Source organism: Mus musculus, chromosome 9 (genome assembly GCF_000001635.26).
Source record: "Mus musculus strain C57BL/6J chromosome 9, GRCm38.p6 C57BL/6J".
In the NCBI taxonomy this organism is placed as follows: domain Eukaryota; kingdom Metazoa; phylum Chordata; class Mammalia; order Rodentia; family Muridae; genus Mus; species Mus musculus.
The window spans coordinates 106,499,028-106,516,616 of NC_000075.6; the positions used below are offsets into that span (position 1 = coordinate 106,499,028).

General features: G+C 45.8%; 3 protein-coding genes across 4 annotated transcripts in view; 2 read left to right on the forward strand and 1 right to left on the reverse strand.

The window, feature by feature from the left end:
- Nucleotides 1–939: 939 nt before the first annotated feature.
- Iqcf1 (IQ motif containing F1) lies at nt 940–3,223 on the forward strand. Of its 2 annotated transcripts, NM_028843.1 has the most exons (3): nt 940–1,014; nt 1,471–1,575; nt 2,770–3,222. In NM_028843.1, the coding sequence occupies exons 1-3, from the start codon at nt 1,012–1,014 to the stop codon at nt 3,208–3,210; spliced, it is 549 nt and encodes a 182-aa protein (NP_083119.1). In that variant the 5' UTR covers nt 940–1,011; the 3' UTR covers nt 3,211–3,222. The 2 variants fall into 2 exon arrangements, with proteins under 2 accessions (NP_083119.1, NP_001140173.1); NM_001146701.1 differs by lacking the exon at nt 1,471–1,575 and having other exon boundaries at nt 2,770–3,223.
- A 2,414-nt stretch (nt 3,224–5,637) lies between these two features.
- Nucleotides 5,638–17,589, reverse strand: part of Iqcf3 (IQ motif containing F3) — a 56,982-nt gene continuing 45,030 nt past the window's right edge. The window contains exon 5 of the transcript XR_871096.3: nt 5,638–6,114. The gene's annotated coding sequence lies outside the window, so the exon portion shown is untranslated. The remainder of the gene's footprint in view (nt 6,115–17,589) is intronic.
- Iqcf5 (IQ motif containing F5) lies at nt 15,546–16,976 on the forward strand. The gene is made up of 2 exons (NM_029300.1): nt 15,546–15,635; nt 16,523–16,976. Exons 1-2 carry the CDS (start codon nt 15,632–15,634, stop codon nt 16,963–16,965), a joined length of 447 nt encoding a protein of 148 aa, NP_083576.1. The 5' UTR covers nt 15,546–15,631; the 3' UTR covers nt 16,966–16,976.

Sequence of the window (17,589 nt, forward strand, 5' to 3'; positions counted from 1 at the left end):
TCTGGAGGCTTGGAGATCCTTATCTGGATCTTGGTTTGAAGATCTTGAGCCATAGTGGCTATGGATTCCAGAAGATTGAATCTCCGAGTTTAAGGAACACACCTTTAATCTGGGCTACACCTTCTGCTGGAGACAATATAAGGACATTGGAAGAAGGGAGTCTAGCTCTTGCTCCTGCTCCTTCGCCTGCTTGCTACGTGAGACTGAGTAACTGCTAGATCCTTGGATTTCCATTCACAGCTGCGACTGAACAATTGTTGGGAATTGGGCTGCCGACTGTAAGTCATCAATAAATTCCTTTACTATCTAGAGACTATCCATAAGTTCTGTGACTCTAGAGAACCCTGACTAATACAATGTCTTTCCCCTCCCTTGTGTTCGTGTTCAGATCCAGGTGCTATTGTTCTGATGTTGCTCAATGTAGCCACTGTGATCTGAGGTTTCTTTACTTACAAATGTATCTAGGCAGGAGAGATCAACTCATTTTTACCTTTTGAGACACTGAGCTAGCTTTGACCCCAAAGCAATCCTCCTGCCTCAGCCTCCTGAGTGCTGGAATTATAGGCCAGCCACCACGTCTGACTTAACTCACTACTTTTTAAATATTTATATAGTATTGAAGGTATAAGCAGTCTATGGCCACCTGAATGTGCCCCATTTTGTCTGAAGGTATAAGCAGCCTATAAATCATTAAATAAATCATTGAATATTCAAAAATGTGAATGAAGTGTTATCATCAATGGTTCATTATACACCTTTACATCAATGGACCAGCGATTCCCGTGACTCGGTCTTAAAGCCAGCGCTCTGGGCATTTATGGCAGAAAAAGACCAAACAAGCAAACAGGCATCACTCTGCCTTTTCCTTGGAAGTGACTCAACTGTTGCCTGAGTCACAGCTGCCCTTATGACATCATGGGCCACCCTCCTCTGCTTTCTGTTCACATCAATGCCGGAGGAGCACAGACCTGAGGGGATTTGAACCATCTACACCCAATCCATGCGTGAATAATGGTGAGCAAGTGAGGGAGGGCAGACACACTATGCTTGTGTGTCCCCATAGAGCTCTCAGGACGAGGGGACCCTCTGATGCCTCAGGGTCTGGGAAGGAAGTAGCTGTGTGGTGGTGGCACTCATCTTTAATCCCAGACCTTGGGAGGCAGAGGTAGGCTGGTCTCTGAATTGGAGGCCAGCCTGGTCTACAGAGAAAGTTCCAGAACAGCCAGGGCTACACAGAGGGCTGGGAAAGAGAGAGTCTGGGAGCTCTGGAAGTCAAGGATGTGTGGATACAGAGCAGCGAGGGGAGATGGCATACACACACAATTCTAAGCCAACTTCCCAACATCTTCGCTATTCTATTCCATAAACATGTTCCCTGAATCAGCCCCAGGCACTTGGTCTGAGCCGTAGTTTTCCCATCTTCACACTAACACTGTCTGCTTTCCTGACTTCCCCAATTGCTGAGCACAGGGTGAGGAACAGCAGAAGCCTGAAGAACTTAATGCACCTACTGACGATGCTCCTCAGGAGAAGCAGCAGCCAGCTGATCTATCCTCAGAAACAGAGAAGGCAAAGGTAGGAGGAGAGTGGGCCTCGGTGTCTCCTCCGACCCTTGTCCTTTGCATGGTCCAGAGCTCAGATCCTGGGCAAATGGTCCTTTATTGCCACTCTCTCCTGTTTCCTTTTCAGGCTAATACTCTGGTTCAGACATGGAAAGCAGACAGTGTTAGTGTGAAGTTGGGAAGACTATGGCTCATACCAAGGGCCTGGGGCTGATTCCGGGAACACGTTTATGGAGTAGAGTAGCTAAGATGTTGGGAAGTTGGCTTAGAATTGTGTGTGCATGTTTTATGATTCTGCACATATGTCTGCTTGTCAATTAAGATAGAACTGTGAAAATTATCAGGCTTGATGGTGCACACCAATTGTTCCAGTATGTGGGAGGCTGAGACACTTAGGAAAGAGGTTGAGGCCAGGAAAAATTCCATAGACTCAAGACATACACACATGCACACATACATACACACTCACTCACACACATACACACATATACATATCACATACACTCACATACATGCACACGCTCACACACTCACATACACACACACGCTCACACACATAAACATACTCACACACGCATACACACACACTCACATACATAAACTCACACACTCATACATACTCACAATCACACACTCATACACACACACACCCACACACATACATACTCATACACACACATACACACATGATGGGGCAGTGTGGGAAGAGAAGAGAGAGAACGGGGAAGAGAAGATTGGACTGTATGAGTTGAAAGAAATGTAACATGAGGGTTCAACAAGAGGGAGGAGAAGGTTGAGGACTGGGGAGAGTCAAGAGGGACAAATGAACAAGGACACCAATTCCCCAGAAGGTTCTAATGGGAAGGGACCTGGTTCTGTTTAGGTGGGCAGGCTCAGCCTGGCATAACCATTTCATATGTAGAGGCGCACAGGTTTTGCTAACCTGGTCTATGGGAAAGCTGGAATGCCAGGCTTGAGTGAGACTCAGGAACATGGTGATCTGCTGGTGGCCTGAAGCCAGAGGGTGAGGGACAGAGGCAGGACACCAACCCAATCTTCTAGTCCCTGCCAGTGTCCTGCCCAAGGCTATGAATTTCAGGGGAAAAGGGAGGGGCAGCGATGGACAAGGAGTCAGCGCCCTTTTCAGCATCTCCTTGTGCTGAGGTGGCTGAGGACACTCACTATGCCTTCCCTTTTTCTTTGCAAGTCCAAGAAAAAACAGGAGCTTTCTGAAAAGGACCAAGTTGTAAAGATCCAAGCTTGGTGGCGCGGTACACTGGTACGTCGGTCGCTGTTGCACGCAGCCCTCAGCGCCTGGATCATTCAATGCTGGTGGCGGTTAATACTGCCAAAGATTATGGAGAAGAGGCGGCAGTCCATGCTGGATACCTTCCAACAGGAGCAGTGGGCAGTCGTCAGGTTGCAGTCCTGGATCCGCATGTGGCGTATCCGCAGGCGTTACTGCCGGTTGCTTAAGGCTGTCCGGACCATCCAGTCTCACTGGAGAGGTCATACTTGCTCTTCACGGGGTGTTATCAAGGGCCAATACCGAATTTCGACCAGCCAGATGCATCTTGAGCTGGAGGTCTTGCTGGGTTCGGGGCCTTGTATTGTGACCGAATGTATTCCCCTCCCAATAAAACAGTGAGGCGGTGGTCGTATGTGGAGTTTCTCTCTAACAAATTCCAGGAGGGCATGATGGGAAAGTTTTGGCATTTTGTATACTAGCTCTGGGGAAGTGGCAACCCTGGGTTCTTGTCTCCTGGCTTTTCATCCTCAGCTTCTGAGTCTAACTTGATATCTAAATGGATGCTGTCAAGAGAGTCCCACTAAATTCTTTTCTTCTCCTTCTCCTCCTTCTCCTTCTTCTCCTCCTCCTCCTCTTCCTCCTCCTCCTCTTCCTCCTCCTCCTTCCTCCTCCTTCCTTCTCCACCTCCTTCCCCTTTCTCCTCTTCCTCCTCTTTTTCTCTCCTCCTCCTCCTCTTCCTCCTCCTTTTTAAAGTTTTTTGAGATAGGGGTTCTCTACGTATCTCTGGCCATTCTGGAACTCTGTAGACCAGGCTAGCCTCCAACTCCGAGATGGAACAGCTTCTGCCTCCCCAGTGCTGGGATTAAAGTCATGTGACACCCCTCCCAGCCACACCAGGTTTTTGTTCCCATTTTTTCTGTCAAGCTCTGCTTGGAGACTAGGTTCACCTTTCTCCACATCTGGCCCAGTGTGGGAGGGTCTACAGCTGTGAGTGGTCAGACCTTAGGTGATACAGATCCAGGAGCTGAGGAGTTTTTAGTTTAGTTTCCCTCTGCAAGTGATGATGCAGGCAGTGCTTCCTGAGCCGTGTTGTCCAAAGGGTATCATTAGGGTTAGGTGATGGCAAAGGTCAAATAGCCCAGGCTAGGCGGCCCCTCTTCTTATCTGGATATTGCTATCCCAGAGATAGATACAGAAAGGGAGGGTCTGCCCTGTCCTGTGTCGGTTATACCCACTCAGAATCTACATTCTTGTCTTTTTTTTTTTAGATTTATTTATTTATTTTATGTATATGGGTACACTGTAGCTGCGCAGATGGTTGTGAGCCATCATGTAGTTGCTGGGAATTGAACTCAGTATCTCTGCTCGCTCTGGCTCCACTCACTCCGGTCCAAAGATTTATTTATTATTATCTGTAAGTACACTGTAGCTGTCTTCAGATCCTTGGCTCTGCTTCTCACTGTCACTTGGCCGGGTCACTTCTCTCTGAGGCTCAGTTTTCTGCGCTGGGCCTTGTGCTCACCACATTTCAGAGCTGAAGGTCAGGGACACTTTTTTTTTTTTGTCTCTTCCAAGCATAACATTGTATACCTTAAACATACACAATGTTAATTACATCTCAATAAAAAGCTACAACGTAGTCAGCACCAGCAACAAACACAGACTTCTGACAGTTGTCTTTAAAAAAGTGTCTGACTTTGACCAAATCTCTTTGTAGCAAATCCAAAGAGACTGACCAACCCCGCCTAGTGGTATATGCCTGTGATCTCAGTACTGAGAGGATGAGGCAGGAGGATTGCTTCAAGTTCAAGGCCAGCCCAATCTACATGGCAGTTTCTGGGCCAACCAGAGCACTGTAGCAACTCTCTATGTCAAAGCAAAAATAAAAGAATCCTTCTCAGTGGATGGATTGGAAACGTAGTTGTGCTCGCACTCACAGGTACAGCTGAGCTGCCTTCCGGGTTTTTTGTTTTTCAAGACAGGATGTTTCTGTGTAGTCCTGGTTGTCTGGGATCTTGATTTGGAGACCAGACTGACCTCTAATGCCTGCCTCTGCCACCCAAATGCTAAGATTAAAGGCATGTGCCACCACATCCCACCGCTTACTTCTGTATCTACACTGAAATTGTATGAGACCTTCAATCCCACTGTAAACTCTGGTCATTCCACCACCCCCCCTTCCAAATTACTCTTAAAAAAAAGATTAAAAATAATCATGTGTTGTTATGTCTGTGTGAGGGTGTGCACAGGTGTATTTCAGGTGTATACAGTGGTCTGTGGAAGCCAAAAAGAGGCTCTCCGGTCTCCTGGAACTTGGGTTAGAGGTGGTTGTGACCCACCAGGTATGGCAGTTGTGAACACAGGGCCTCTTCTAAGAGCAGCCAGTGTTTTTAACCACTGAGCCTTTTCTCCAGCTCCGGATCGCTAACTCTTCTTTCTGAATTGGAGATGACTTCTGGTTCCCACAACTGGAGTGGGATCTTCCTTGTTGTGACAAGACAGTGGCTGCTGCCAGCTTCCCTTCTGCCCAGACCTGCCCTTACCCTGCCTGAGTAGAGGCAGTCCCTCTCCTTGACTTTAGGCCTCCCTGCGCTTTAATTGGCTCAGGCTACTGCCCAATCAGAGCCCCGCTTCTCTTCAGAGACACTCCTCTCATCCAGCCAAGACTGGGTTGGTGATGCTCAACTTCTGACTCCTACAGAGAGCACAGAGGCCCTTTCCCATCCCACAGAACATGATCTGCTTCAGAGATGGAGCTCAAGTTTGTAGAGTAAAAGCCTGGGAGGCTCTGGCAGCCCCGACGAGTTAGGCTTGGTCGCCCATCTCCAGGATGCCGATTAAAGGCACAGGGAATGGAGAAAAATCGAGTAATTCAGTGGAGCGGCAGTGGAAAGAAGAACAATTAAGGGACCCAGTGACTGCAAGTCCATTTTAGGGGAGCTGAAACCAACTTTAGGTCTAAGTAGAACAGGGACAAGGAGCAGGAGGTAGGTATTAAGCATCGTCTAGGTGTGGGCTCTTTAATCCTTGTCTCGGTTCTGGTCCTGCCAGATGCTCTACAGAAGTCCTTCTTGCTTGAGGGGGCAAAGAGGTCCTTCGGGATGGTTACTTGGGCTCCAGGGTGCAGCCTTGCTCTCAGAGACAACAGCCATCGTCTGGGGTGGTCTTGGAGGTTTGGCTGCTCATGGAGTTTAAGGTGATGGCATGCTTAGGTCAGTCTTATTTCTGTGCCTTGAAGGGAATGAGATATCTCAGACAGTCTTTGGGTGGTTAACAGTTGACCTGCAGAGGTCGCCCGGTGACCTAAAGGGAAAGAGACAGACAGGAAATGAAGGTAAACAGGCCAGGTGTTCGTCTTGCATCTATTATAGTTACCTTGTGGGTCCATGGGAGGGTCAGTGCTTCGCAGAGCAGTTTCTACAAGCATGTTTCAGGGATCGGATCTTGGACCCCTGTATGGACCCCTCCTCCTATAGCCTCGCTCTTCTGCTGGTCGTTTCTCCCATGGCAGTGCCTTCCTTAAAGCACTTGCAATTCTCACTGGCTCTGAGCCATGTGACTCTCTTCCTACTCCCAACTTTCAGAATTGTCCAGGAAGGGGGTAGGGAAAAAGAAAAAAAGAAAGGACAAAAGAAAACTAGACATTCAATTAAGTAGAGTCAAGTCACTTTCAGAAAAATAAGATGGCTGGCTAAGTGTCTCAAGGCTTCACCCCAAACCTCGAGACGATAGGCCTGAGTGCTGAGCACAGGCTTCGGCCTGCTCTTTCCTGTCGATCTTAGAGGATCAACAGGAAAATATACATTAATCTCTAGGGCAAAACAGACAGCTCAGTGGTTCAGAGTGTGTACTATTCTCGCAGAAGAATTCAGTTCCTAGTGCCCATCTCTGCTCTCCACAGCCTTCATACATACCTTCCCCACGTCCAACATGCATATAACTATGAAAAATACAAATGTATCTCTAACTGTACCTAAAAACCAGGAAGGAACATAGAGTAGGTAGCAGTTATTAAAGAAGGCAAATGTGGAAAGTAGATCAATTTTAATCTATCTATCTATCTATCTATCTATCTATCTATCTATCTATCTATCATCTACCTATGTGTGTGTTTGAGACAGTTCTCACTATATAGCCCAGGCTATCCTGATACTCACGATGTAGACCAGCTGGTCTTAAAATCACAGAGACCCTCCTGCCTCTGCTTCCCAAGCTCTAGGCCTCTGATGCCCTCTGCTGGTGTGTCTGAAGGCAGCTACAGTGTAATCACATACATAAAATAATCAAAACAAAGCAAAAACTTCAAAGAATGTAGGATGTAGGTCAGTAGTAGAGTGAATGAATGAGCAAGGCCATTCACAAACACACACACACACACACACACACACGAGAGAGAGAGAGAGAGAGAGAGAGAGAGAGAGAAGAGAGAGAGAGACAGACAGAGACAGAGACAGAATGAAAGAGAAATTTATTATTTTTCCTTGATTTTAAAGACTTATTTATTTATTTTTATTTATTTATTTAATGTATGAATGCTCTGCTGCATATACTCCCATATACCAGAAGAGGACATCAGATCCCCTTACAGATGGTTGTGAGCTACCATGTAGTTGCTGGGGATTGGTCTCAGGACCTCTGCAAGAACAGCCAGGGCTCTTAACCACTGAGCCATCTCTCCAGCCCTGAGAGAGAAATTTAAAGAGTGAAGTTGACATCCTCAGTGAATGAAAGAGGCTGTGTCAGGCATGAGGTAGCCATCCTCAAAGAGCCATTAAAGGGAGCACAACAGACTATTAACTGCTGGGCTTAGCGACAGAGAAGGCATACCAAGCGTAGATTCAGGACTGGAATGTTTGCCATGGAAGTCCTTGGATTGCAGTCTGAAAGGGCAGAGAAATGCAAAGATCAGAAAAACAAAACGAAACAGAGAAGCAACAGTGCAGAGGTTACAGCCATGGCTGAGTCCCCGATGGAGAGCAGCCCCATTAAAGCATGGGTAAGATTCCTAAAGGGACTCACTGGCCCTCAAAAGATGGAGACAGCTGGCGCTCCACACCAGCCACAGCACAGTGTCATACTGATGAAGATAAGATACTTAGTAGTCAAGAGGAAAGGAGACAAATAAGTTACCTATCCAGGACCAAATATCAGGTCTACATGGATGTTCTCAAATCAGTGCCGGGTCGGGGAAGAGTACGGAGGGACCCCAGTGCTCTGAAAGAGGTCACGGAGTGCTGAGTGACCCCCAAATGTGTCTCTCATATATGTATACATTTATTTTTGGACAAGGTCTCATGTAGTTCAAGACTAGCTGAAGATGACCTTTATACTGGCTGGTTTTGTGTGCTAACTTGACCAATAAGCTAGAGTCATAGAGAAAGGGGTCTCAGTTGAGGAGGTGCCTTTTTATATCAGTGTTCTTTCTTTCTTTTTTTTTAAAGATATATATATATATATATATATATATATATATGCTGTAGCTGTCTTCAGACACACCAGAAGAGGGCATCTGATCCCATTACAGTTGGTTGTGAGCCACCATGTGGTTGCTGGGATTTGAACTCAGGACCTGTGGAAGAGCAGTCAGTGCTCTTTACCACTGAGCCAACTCTCCAGCCCAGGGAAATGACTTTATGAGATCCAACCGTTAGGTATTTCCTCAACTAGTTATCAACGGGAAAGGGTCCAGCCCATTGTGGGTGGTGCCATCCCTGGGCTGGTGGCCTGGGTTCTATAAGAAAGCAGGCTGAGCAAGCCATGGGGAGCAAGTCAGTAAGGAGCGCCCCCTCCATGGCCTTTGCATCAGCTCCCGCCTCCAGGTTCCTGCCCTGCTTGTGTTCCTGTTCTGACTTCCTTTGGTGATGAACTGTGATGTGGAAGTGTAAGCCGAATAAACCCTTACTCCCCAACTTGCTTTTTGGTCATTGAGTTTTGTCAAGCAATAGAAACCCTAACTAAGCCAACCTCGATCTCTTAGTCTTTCGGCACTCCCCCTGCCCCCCAGTGCCACACCCGACTTTTTAATGTCAATTCTGGGGATAAAGATCAAGGCTTTATGCTTATGCAAGCAAACATTTTACTTCCGCTATCTCCCCAGCCAGTCTCTGAAAGTATTTCTGGGGAGTTAACTCTAAGACAGAAGCAAATTCAGGAGCATGGTACAATAAGCACTGATGAACTAAGGTTTATTGTCACTACCAAACAGGATTTCTCTACATGTCGATTTCTATTAAACAGGAGTGCAGTCTCAGATGACACCAACACAGGAGGTTGCTGGAGGTAGTAGAGAACAAGGGGAGAGACTGGGTTAGTCCCAGAATTCCCCTACCCCCAAGAACAGGGTTTCTCTGTGTAGCCTTGGCTGTCCACTTTGTAGACCAGGCTGGCCTGGAACTCACAGATCTGCCTGCCTCTGCCTCCCAAGTGCTGGGATTAAGTCCGTCTTGATTATCACATGTCTGCTGTGGGATTAGCAATGCTTTCTTATGTGTGTTTATGGGCATGTGTTTGCAGATGCCTGCAAAGACAAGAGGGGGTTGGCTCCCTGGAGCTGGAGGGACAGGCAGTTGTGAGCTGTCTGATGGGTTCTTTGGAAGAGCATCCAGGGATCTTAATTGCTGAGACATCTCTCTGGACCTAAGCAGACTTACAAAAAAAAATTGCTTGAAGCATATTATTATATTGATGGAAAGTTAACTGACATACCTTCATGTCAAGACCAAACAAGGATAATTCAAAAATACAAATTACTATTAATACCTCATGAACAGGGAAGAAAATAAAAGTCAATAAAATATTAGCAAGTCTAACTTAACAGCCTATACTAAATATAAAGTCTGCATTATATTCTGTAAGCCCATACATACACCACAACTAAGTAGGCTTTATATCAAATGTACAGTTTCAACATTTGAAAACTGATCATTGTAAGTTACTGTGATCATTGACAATATTGAACTTGTGTGTAATAGAGGCTGAAAGTTCATGTTTCCTCTCCCCATAATCAATCAACTGCAAAGTTGAATGTGATGATATGCCTGCAAACCCAGAACTTGGATGACAGAGGCAGGAAACTCAAGAAAGAGTTCAAGGTCATTTTAGCTACATAGCAAATTCAAGGCCAGTGGAGCTTGATGGGACTCTTAAAAAAGAAACAACAAAACCCTAAACAGCAGGAAAGAAGTCCATAGAAAATGCTTGTCTTGTGCCAGGAAGGACAGCATACCCCTGTTACCCCAGCCCTTGGGAGACAGAGGTTGGGGAAATCTCTGAATTCAAGACTAGCCTAGTCTACAGAGTAAGTTCCAGGACAGCCAGGAGAAATCCTGTCTCAAAAACCAACCAACCAAACCAAACCAAACCAAAAAATTAAAAAGGAAATGCTTGTCTTTAATGAAATATTACATATTTTACCTTTGAAATGTTTTTTTCCCCACAATACAGCTAATGTTTAAGATATTTGGCCCTGCCAAACACTGATACACATCTATGAACATACTATCTTTATTGAGAATATTCATCACTTGGGAGACAGTTACAAAGTTCTATTAGATTCCCCTCTTGATATTTCCCTTAAATGTGTCATCGTATTGTGGATGATTTCCATCTGGAATGTGGGTGGTTGCTCCTCATTTGCTTGATAAATATATCTAGACATACGGAAGTCATTCTCATATTTGCATGGGAAAATGACAAGCCCGTCGCTACTCTACATATAATCCGAGCTCAGAATATATTCAGTGCAGATTTGTGTACAAGTGGATGTCTCGCTCGTTTCAATTTTCGGTAACACAGGAGGTACGCAGTGGAGCTTGACATACTTGGGATTCAGAATGCTGCTTTCCATCATGACTTTGCCAGAGTACAAATGTTAGCTACAAGCGCTGTGGTTTTGCTTGTTTTTTTTCCTTAAAGATTAGTGCATTAGTGCATGTATGTATGAGGGTGCCAGATCCCCTGTCATTGGAGGTATAGACAGTTGTGAGCTGCCCTGTTGCTGCTGAGAATTGAATTGTTCTCTAGAAGAACAGCCATTGCTCTTAACCACTGGACCATCTCTCTAGCTCCCATGTGTAGGCATGATGTTATTGTGCATTGTGTAAAGACACCATGGTTATTCAAATGATGATTTCTGTGTCCCTATATCTTGTTGCAATCCTTGGTCTGAAAAATCTTCTTTCTCAATGTTGTATAAATGACCTGGCCGGTGGGTCAGTCAATGGGGTCTGCAAGGGAGAGAGAGTGGGGATGGAGGGGCAAGAGATGTGAAGACTGGAGACAAAACAGGCTGTCATATCAAGTCTCATTTACTGAAAGGCAACTATTGGTATATAAATACAACCTGGGGAGTGCAGCTGGAGACAACCACAAGTCCAGGATGTGTCAAGAAAAAAACAGGGTGTTATCTCTCGTCAGGGTGGAAAAGTACCAACCTGTAAGTAAATAGCAGAGATGATAGCCGCTCTCTGCTAAGAGTCGGCTCCCAACATATAAACATTGCTCCCCAATTATTACTTGATTGGTTAATAAATCTAGCTGGCCAGCCAATGACTGAGCAGGGAGGAGAATAGGGGAGGACTTCGTCCTAGCCAGGGAAGGGGCAGGAGAGAGAGGAAGTGGGGGTTTGTCACCAGGACAGAGTCCAGGAGAGACCACTGGAGAATTACCCGGAGCAGAGAAAGCCATAAAATAAAGAATCATGAGGATCGTGGCTGGTAGGTAGCCAGGTCAGCATAGAGGATGAAAATACAGTAATACTGTTCAGTTGTTGTGCTCTTAAAGCTTGTTAAATAAATACAGTAGTCCAATCTCAATTATTTGGGAGCTAGCTGGGTTAAGAGGAAAACTGCAATACTAAAAACAAACAAACAAACAAACAAACAAACAAACAACACTGATGGACCTGCTTTTGCTTTTGCTTTTTAAAAAACTTATTATATATATATAGTGTTCTGCCTGCATGCATGCTCACACACCAGAGAAGGCACCAGATCTCATTACAGATGTTTGCAAGCCACCATGTGACCACTGAAAGAGCAGTCAGTGCTCTTAATTGCTGAGCCATCGGATGATTTGCCTTTTTTTTTTTTTTTTCTTCTCATGGTTTTACTTTTAAATTTTGGGTTTAAATCATCAAGAAACACACAAAGACCCGGGAGAAGAAGCTCTTTATTATTAGTTTATTTCATATGTATGGGAATTTTGCCTGCATGTATGTCTGTGCCTGGTGCTGGCAGAGGCCAGAAGAAGACATTATATCCCCTGGAACTGGAGTGACAGATGCTCTTGGGCTGCTGGGGATGGATCCTGGTCCTTTGGAAGAATAGTCAGTGCTCTTAGCCAGTGAGACATTTCTCCAGCCCCAGGGTTTTAAAAAGCCTTAAAAAGGAAGAAGAGGGAACTAGAATACATGTGACATGAAACGAGAAGGGGCCTACTGGGGAAGGGTCTAACAGGACTGGGGTGGGGGTGGGGGAACTGGGGTGGTGGAGGAGAACCAACAAGAAGGAAGATCTGGTGTGTGCATGCCTATGGTCTTTTATTTAGGAGACAGAGGCAGAATAATCAGGAGTTCAAGGCCAGTCTCAGCTATGTAGTGAGTTTGAGAGCAGCCTGGGCTACTCAAGGCCTTGTCTCAAAACAAAAACCAACCAAGCAACCCCGACCCCCACCCCGAGAAAACCGAGAACAGGACTGGAGCTCAGGTGAAAAAGCGCTTGTTCCACAATTGTGAAGACTTGAAGCCCTAGCATCCATTAGTAAGCAAGCAGTGGTGAAACAGGCTTGGAATGGCAGCGCTGGAGTTGTGGAGGCAGAAAGATCCCCAGGGCTTGAGAACTGGAGAGCTCAGAGCCAATGAGAGCTTAAAGACAGAAGAAAAGGCAGGGCCTGTGGGATGGCTCAGCAGGTGAAAGTGTTGGCCACGCAAACCTGACAACCTGAGTTCCATCCCCATGTAAATGAGGCAAATATACCGGCGTGCATCTGCAATCCCAGCATTCCTATGGGCGGCAGAGAGAGGAGAATTTCCTAGAAGCCCATGAGTCAGGTAGCCTAGAGCTGCAGCCTGGTAGAAACAGAGAAACCCTATCTCAACAAGGTGGAGGTAGAGAGCCGACTCCCCAATGTCGACCTCTTAACCACTGGGCCATTTCTCCATCCTCACTCATGCTAGTTAAAAAAAAAATCCTAAAAAGCAAACCAAAACAAAACTCTCCCCAAAGGAAAAGAGACACACAAAGACAGCAGAACACAGCTTCTCTGCAGGGCTGGTCAGTGTTTGACAGTGTAACTGCAAACAGTTTTTCTCATTTGGAAAGTTGGAATCGTGGTTCAGTCAACTGTTCTTAGGGCTAAGCCATGGAAGCCTGTGGCAAGACAGCTCATCCAGCTTTGATTTCTGTGATGGTTTGAAAGTGGTTGGCTCAGAGAATGGCACTATTTGGAGGTGTGGCCTTGTTGGAGTAGGTGTGGCCTTGTTGGAGTAGGTGTGGCCTTGTTGGAGGAAGTGTGTCACTGTGGGCATGGGTTTTAAGAACCTCATCCTGGTTGCCTGGGAGGCAGTATTCTGCTAGCAGCCTTCAGATGAAGATGTAGAACTCTCATCTCCTCCTGCACCATGCCTGCCTGGGCGCTGCCATGTTCCTGCCTTGATGATAATGGACTGAACCTCTGAACCTGTAAGCCAGCCCTTATAAGAGTTACCTTGGTCATTGTGTCTGTTCACAGCAGTAAAATCCTCAGACAGTTTCTGACAACCATTTGTGGAATCCATGAAAGCTAAATCGACAATGCCTAGCAGTTTCCTGGTGATAGGCAAGGCAGAAGATTCCATGATTTTCCATATCTATTAATTTCTATATCTTTTAATAACATATCTATTAATGGATACGGGTACAATGAGAAGCTATGGGCTATAAGCACTGCACACTTTCGTCTGTCTGGGTTGGTGAGATCAAACCCCCAGGGCCTTGCACATGAATGTGCAAAGCAAACCTTCTGTCTTCGAGCTCAGCCTAGGCCTTTCATAAGCTTGTCCCACCTCTTCAGCACCCCACCCCCACTCCCTTTTGGGCTTATCACTTCTAGGAAGAGTCTATGTCAAGTGCTGCTGGGTTTTCTTCCCCTTGACTTCCTCAACAGACATTCTCAAGTATATTTGTTTCCTACATACTATTTATAGAGGCTCGTTCTCAGCCACTTCAAAACTGGTCTTTGCCCTGTCAGTAACAGCAGCTGGTCTGTCTTGGTATGTCTGTCAACTCATTAAGAGCCAAAGAAAACCACTTGAAAACCTTCTCCCTGTTGGGAAGTTGGCTACTGATGTTTCCCCCTCGTGTCGTCAGTTCTCTGAGCAGCTTTGGAAGGCTAATAACGCTGTTTGTTTTCTCTGGACACATTTCTTCAGCTGCAGCAATCAAACTGATTTAATTAAGCACACTCCCGGGTAACAGCTTGCCTTGTTTGGTTAGCACACGACCAAGTTGGAAATTCATTTTCTTTGCAACTCCGTCATCACATTTTAGTTTTGGGAAAAGAGTCTGCTGTGCGGAGATGTGCCGCTGAAGGCTCTCATCCTTTGTGCTCACTGCTTTTCCGTGAGCTGGAAAGATGGTGGCTTGCATCATTTATTAATACTGTTTTATCTTAGTTTCTTTACATTCCATCATTAATTACTTTATACGTATGTGTGTCAGTATAGGCTGTGCATGCAGTGCCCTTGGCGGTTAGAAGAGGGTGGTGGATTGAAGTTACAGATGGTGGTGAGTTACCATGTGGCTGCTGAGAATTGAACCTGAAATGAAAAATCTTTTAAATTTAGACCCCATTAACAGGCTGGTACTTAGCATTAGTTTCCAAGTCCTGTCGCCACCTCCCCGCCCCCAAACCTGAGCCTAGCTCCAGTCTCTAGGCTAATCCCCAACAAGACCAGAGTTTCCAGGTTATTTCCCCAACAAACCTGCACTCCCAGGTTACAAGCCCACCCCCTGCCTAACGACCACCAATGCATAGGGGAGCAGAAGTTAAGTTTATGATACAGACCACAATAGCCTTCCACCTCGATGCTTGCACATGTGTTCTCTGTTTGCTGCTTACTACAAAGCCTTGCCCCGATAGATATTCGGGATCCCCCCCACACACACACCAAAACTGTCTTGCATGATGGTGGTGCACTGGGGGCTGGGGAGCATCCTTCTGTCTCCTCTACCTCTGTAGCCCTGGAGCTGCAAACATGTGCTACTGAGCCCAGTTATTTTATGCAGGTTCTGGGGATCAAAGTTTACATAGCTATCACCTTAATATCTGAACTCTCTTCCTAGTCCAAAGATGCTATTAAGAAAAGATTTATTCTTATTTTATGAGTATTTGCCTACATGTATGTCTGTGCATCACGTGTGTAGTGCTCATGGAAGCTGGGAGAGGACTTTGGGTTCTTTGGAACAGTTGTGAGCCACCATATGGATGCTGGGGACTGAACCCAGGTCCCCTGGAGCATTGCCCAGGGCTCTTAACTATTGAACCATATCTCTCTAGCCCCAAAGAAGCTTTCTGAAGGAGTAAAAACATACTGTGGGAAGCAAGTAGATTTGAGTGGTATAAAGGTGTGGGTTATGAGAATTTGTATATGGGTGTATTGGACCCTCCGGTCATAGCCAGTGACACACAACACAGGTGCTGAGAATGTTGGTTATTGGAAGCCGTCCTGGTGCCTGTGTCATAGGCACCCTTATGACGTCATCACTCCTTCCATCTACTCTGTCTGCTGGATCAGAGCTAGGAGAGCAGACCGGAGGGTGATGGGAACATCTAGCCCCTAACCATGGGTAATTTGTAGAATTCAGATCTCAGGGGGGAGGTTTAGCCATGCATGCCTATCTCAGGGGACTGAATGTTTTATAAGAGATTGATCTTTCCAGGAATGGTCAACTCACAGCCCATGTACAGTCTGCGGATGAGGCTAGCTAGGAGCGTGGCCCAATATAAAGTTGTAAACTTCCTTAAAGTGTTCTGAGGTTTATGTGTGTGATTGATTTTGTTTTGTAACTCAATCACGTGTTGTTTTTGTCTTTGCTTTGTTTTTCTTTTTCTGTGTGAACATAGAAGGTGACAAAGTAATTCACAATGTCTAAAGGTTGGATACACTTCATAGGGCTCAGTAAATGTCTCCTAGTTACCACAGGAGGGGTTTTATAACAAAGGCCATAAATAACTAGGTATAGTGGCCCACAGCTTTAATCCCAGCACTTGGAGAGGCAGAGGCAGGCAGATTTCTATGAGTTCAAGGCCAGCCTGTTACTGGACAGCCAGAGCTGCATAGTGAGACCCTGTATCTCTCTCACACACACACACACGCACACACACACATACACACACACCCCAGAAACTGAGTCTAGTTCACTTAGCACAAGGGAAAGCATTCTTGCTTTCTAATCTACTTTCTTCCCAAACACAGAAAGAAAGTTTTAAATTATTATCACAACAGTTATTATCATAACAGGTACATGTCCAGAAACTCAGATGTTAGGTTGGTGTATTCAAGCTGATTAACTGGCATGTACCACAGGAAGTTCAATTTAGCTGGTCTCCCGGGTGCATCTGTGGCCCTGCAGGGTTCTGCAGCTCTTGAACTTCCTAGATAGAGGATCGGGATTCCTGTCTGGCTCACCCTGAGCTCCCTAAGTGTCCTAAGTGGTCTGTTCTCTCTTGCAAGGCCCAGAAAAGTCTACGGCCATGACAGAAACATCTGCGGCTGTGCGCATCCAAGCATGGTGGCGTGGCACACTACTACGACGCACGTTGCTGCATGCTGCCCTCAGCGCGTGGATCATTCAGTGCTGGTGGAGAAAGATAATGATAATGTTGCAAGGGAAGAAACGGCGGATGGCTCTGGAGTTATACGCTCGAAAAACGTGGGCAATAGTCAAACTGCAGTCCTGGTTCAGGATGTGGCACATACGTCATCGATACTGTCGTTTGCTGAATGCTGTTCGCATCATCCAGGTTTATTGGCGTTGGCATAGTTGTCACACTCGTGGCTTTATTCAGGGCAACTATGAAATCAAAGAAAACCGACTGAATATTCAACTTGAGATTTCCCTGGGCTCACAGGCTTGTAAGGTGGAACAGTGCATAACCCTACCAATAAAAGAGTGATCAGGTCTGCTACACCCGTATTCTCTGCTCTGTAGCAGAAGGATTTCCAAGTCACTATTAGGACCAACACGGCTTTAATCACACTAGTGCCTGGCAAATCAGCTCTGAGGGGCACTACTGAGAAGGAGCCTCAGTGGGGAAGTATGTGTGTGTGCTTGTGTGGTGTAGTGTGAGACATATGCATGTGTGTATGTGGTATATGCATGTGTGTGGGTGTATGTGTATGGTGTATGAATGTGTCTGTGTGTGTTGCATGGGTGTGTGTGGTATGTGTGTATAGTTATTGCATGCATGCATGTGTGGTATATATGTGTGTGTGCTTGTGTGGTGTAGTGTATGATGTGTGCATGTGTGTGTCTAGTATATACATGTGTGTGTGTGGGTATGTATATGGTATATGAATGTGTATCTGTGTGTATTGCATGTGTGTTTGGTATATGTGTGTGTAGTGTTTGCATGCATGCATGTGTGTGTCTGTGGTGTATTTGTATGTGTGTGTGCTTGTGTGGTGTAGTGTATGATGTATGCGTGTGTGTGTGTGTGTGTGTGGTATATCCATGTATGTGTATGGTATATGAATGTATGTCTGTGTGTGTTGCATGTGTGTGTGTGTGGTATATGTAT

What these genes read in the sequence shown, in the direction of transcription:
- Iqcf1 (NM_028843.1), top strand. An exon ending in CAGAAACAGAGAAGGCAAAG is followed by an intron (nt 1,576 to 2,769) that starts GTAGGAGGAGAG and finishes TTTCTTTGCAAG; the next exon opens with TCCAAGAAAAAACAGGAGCT.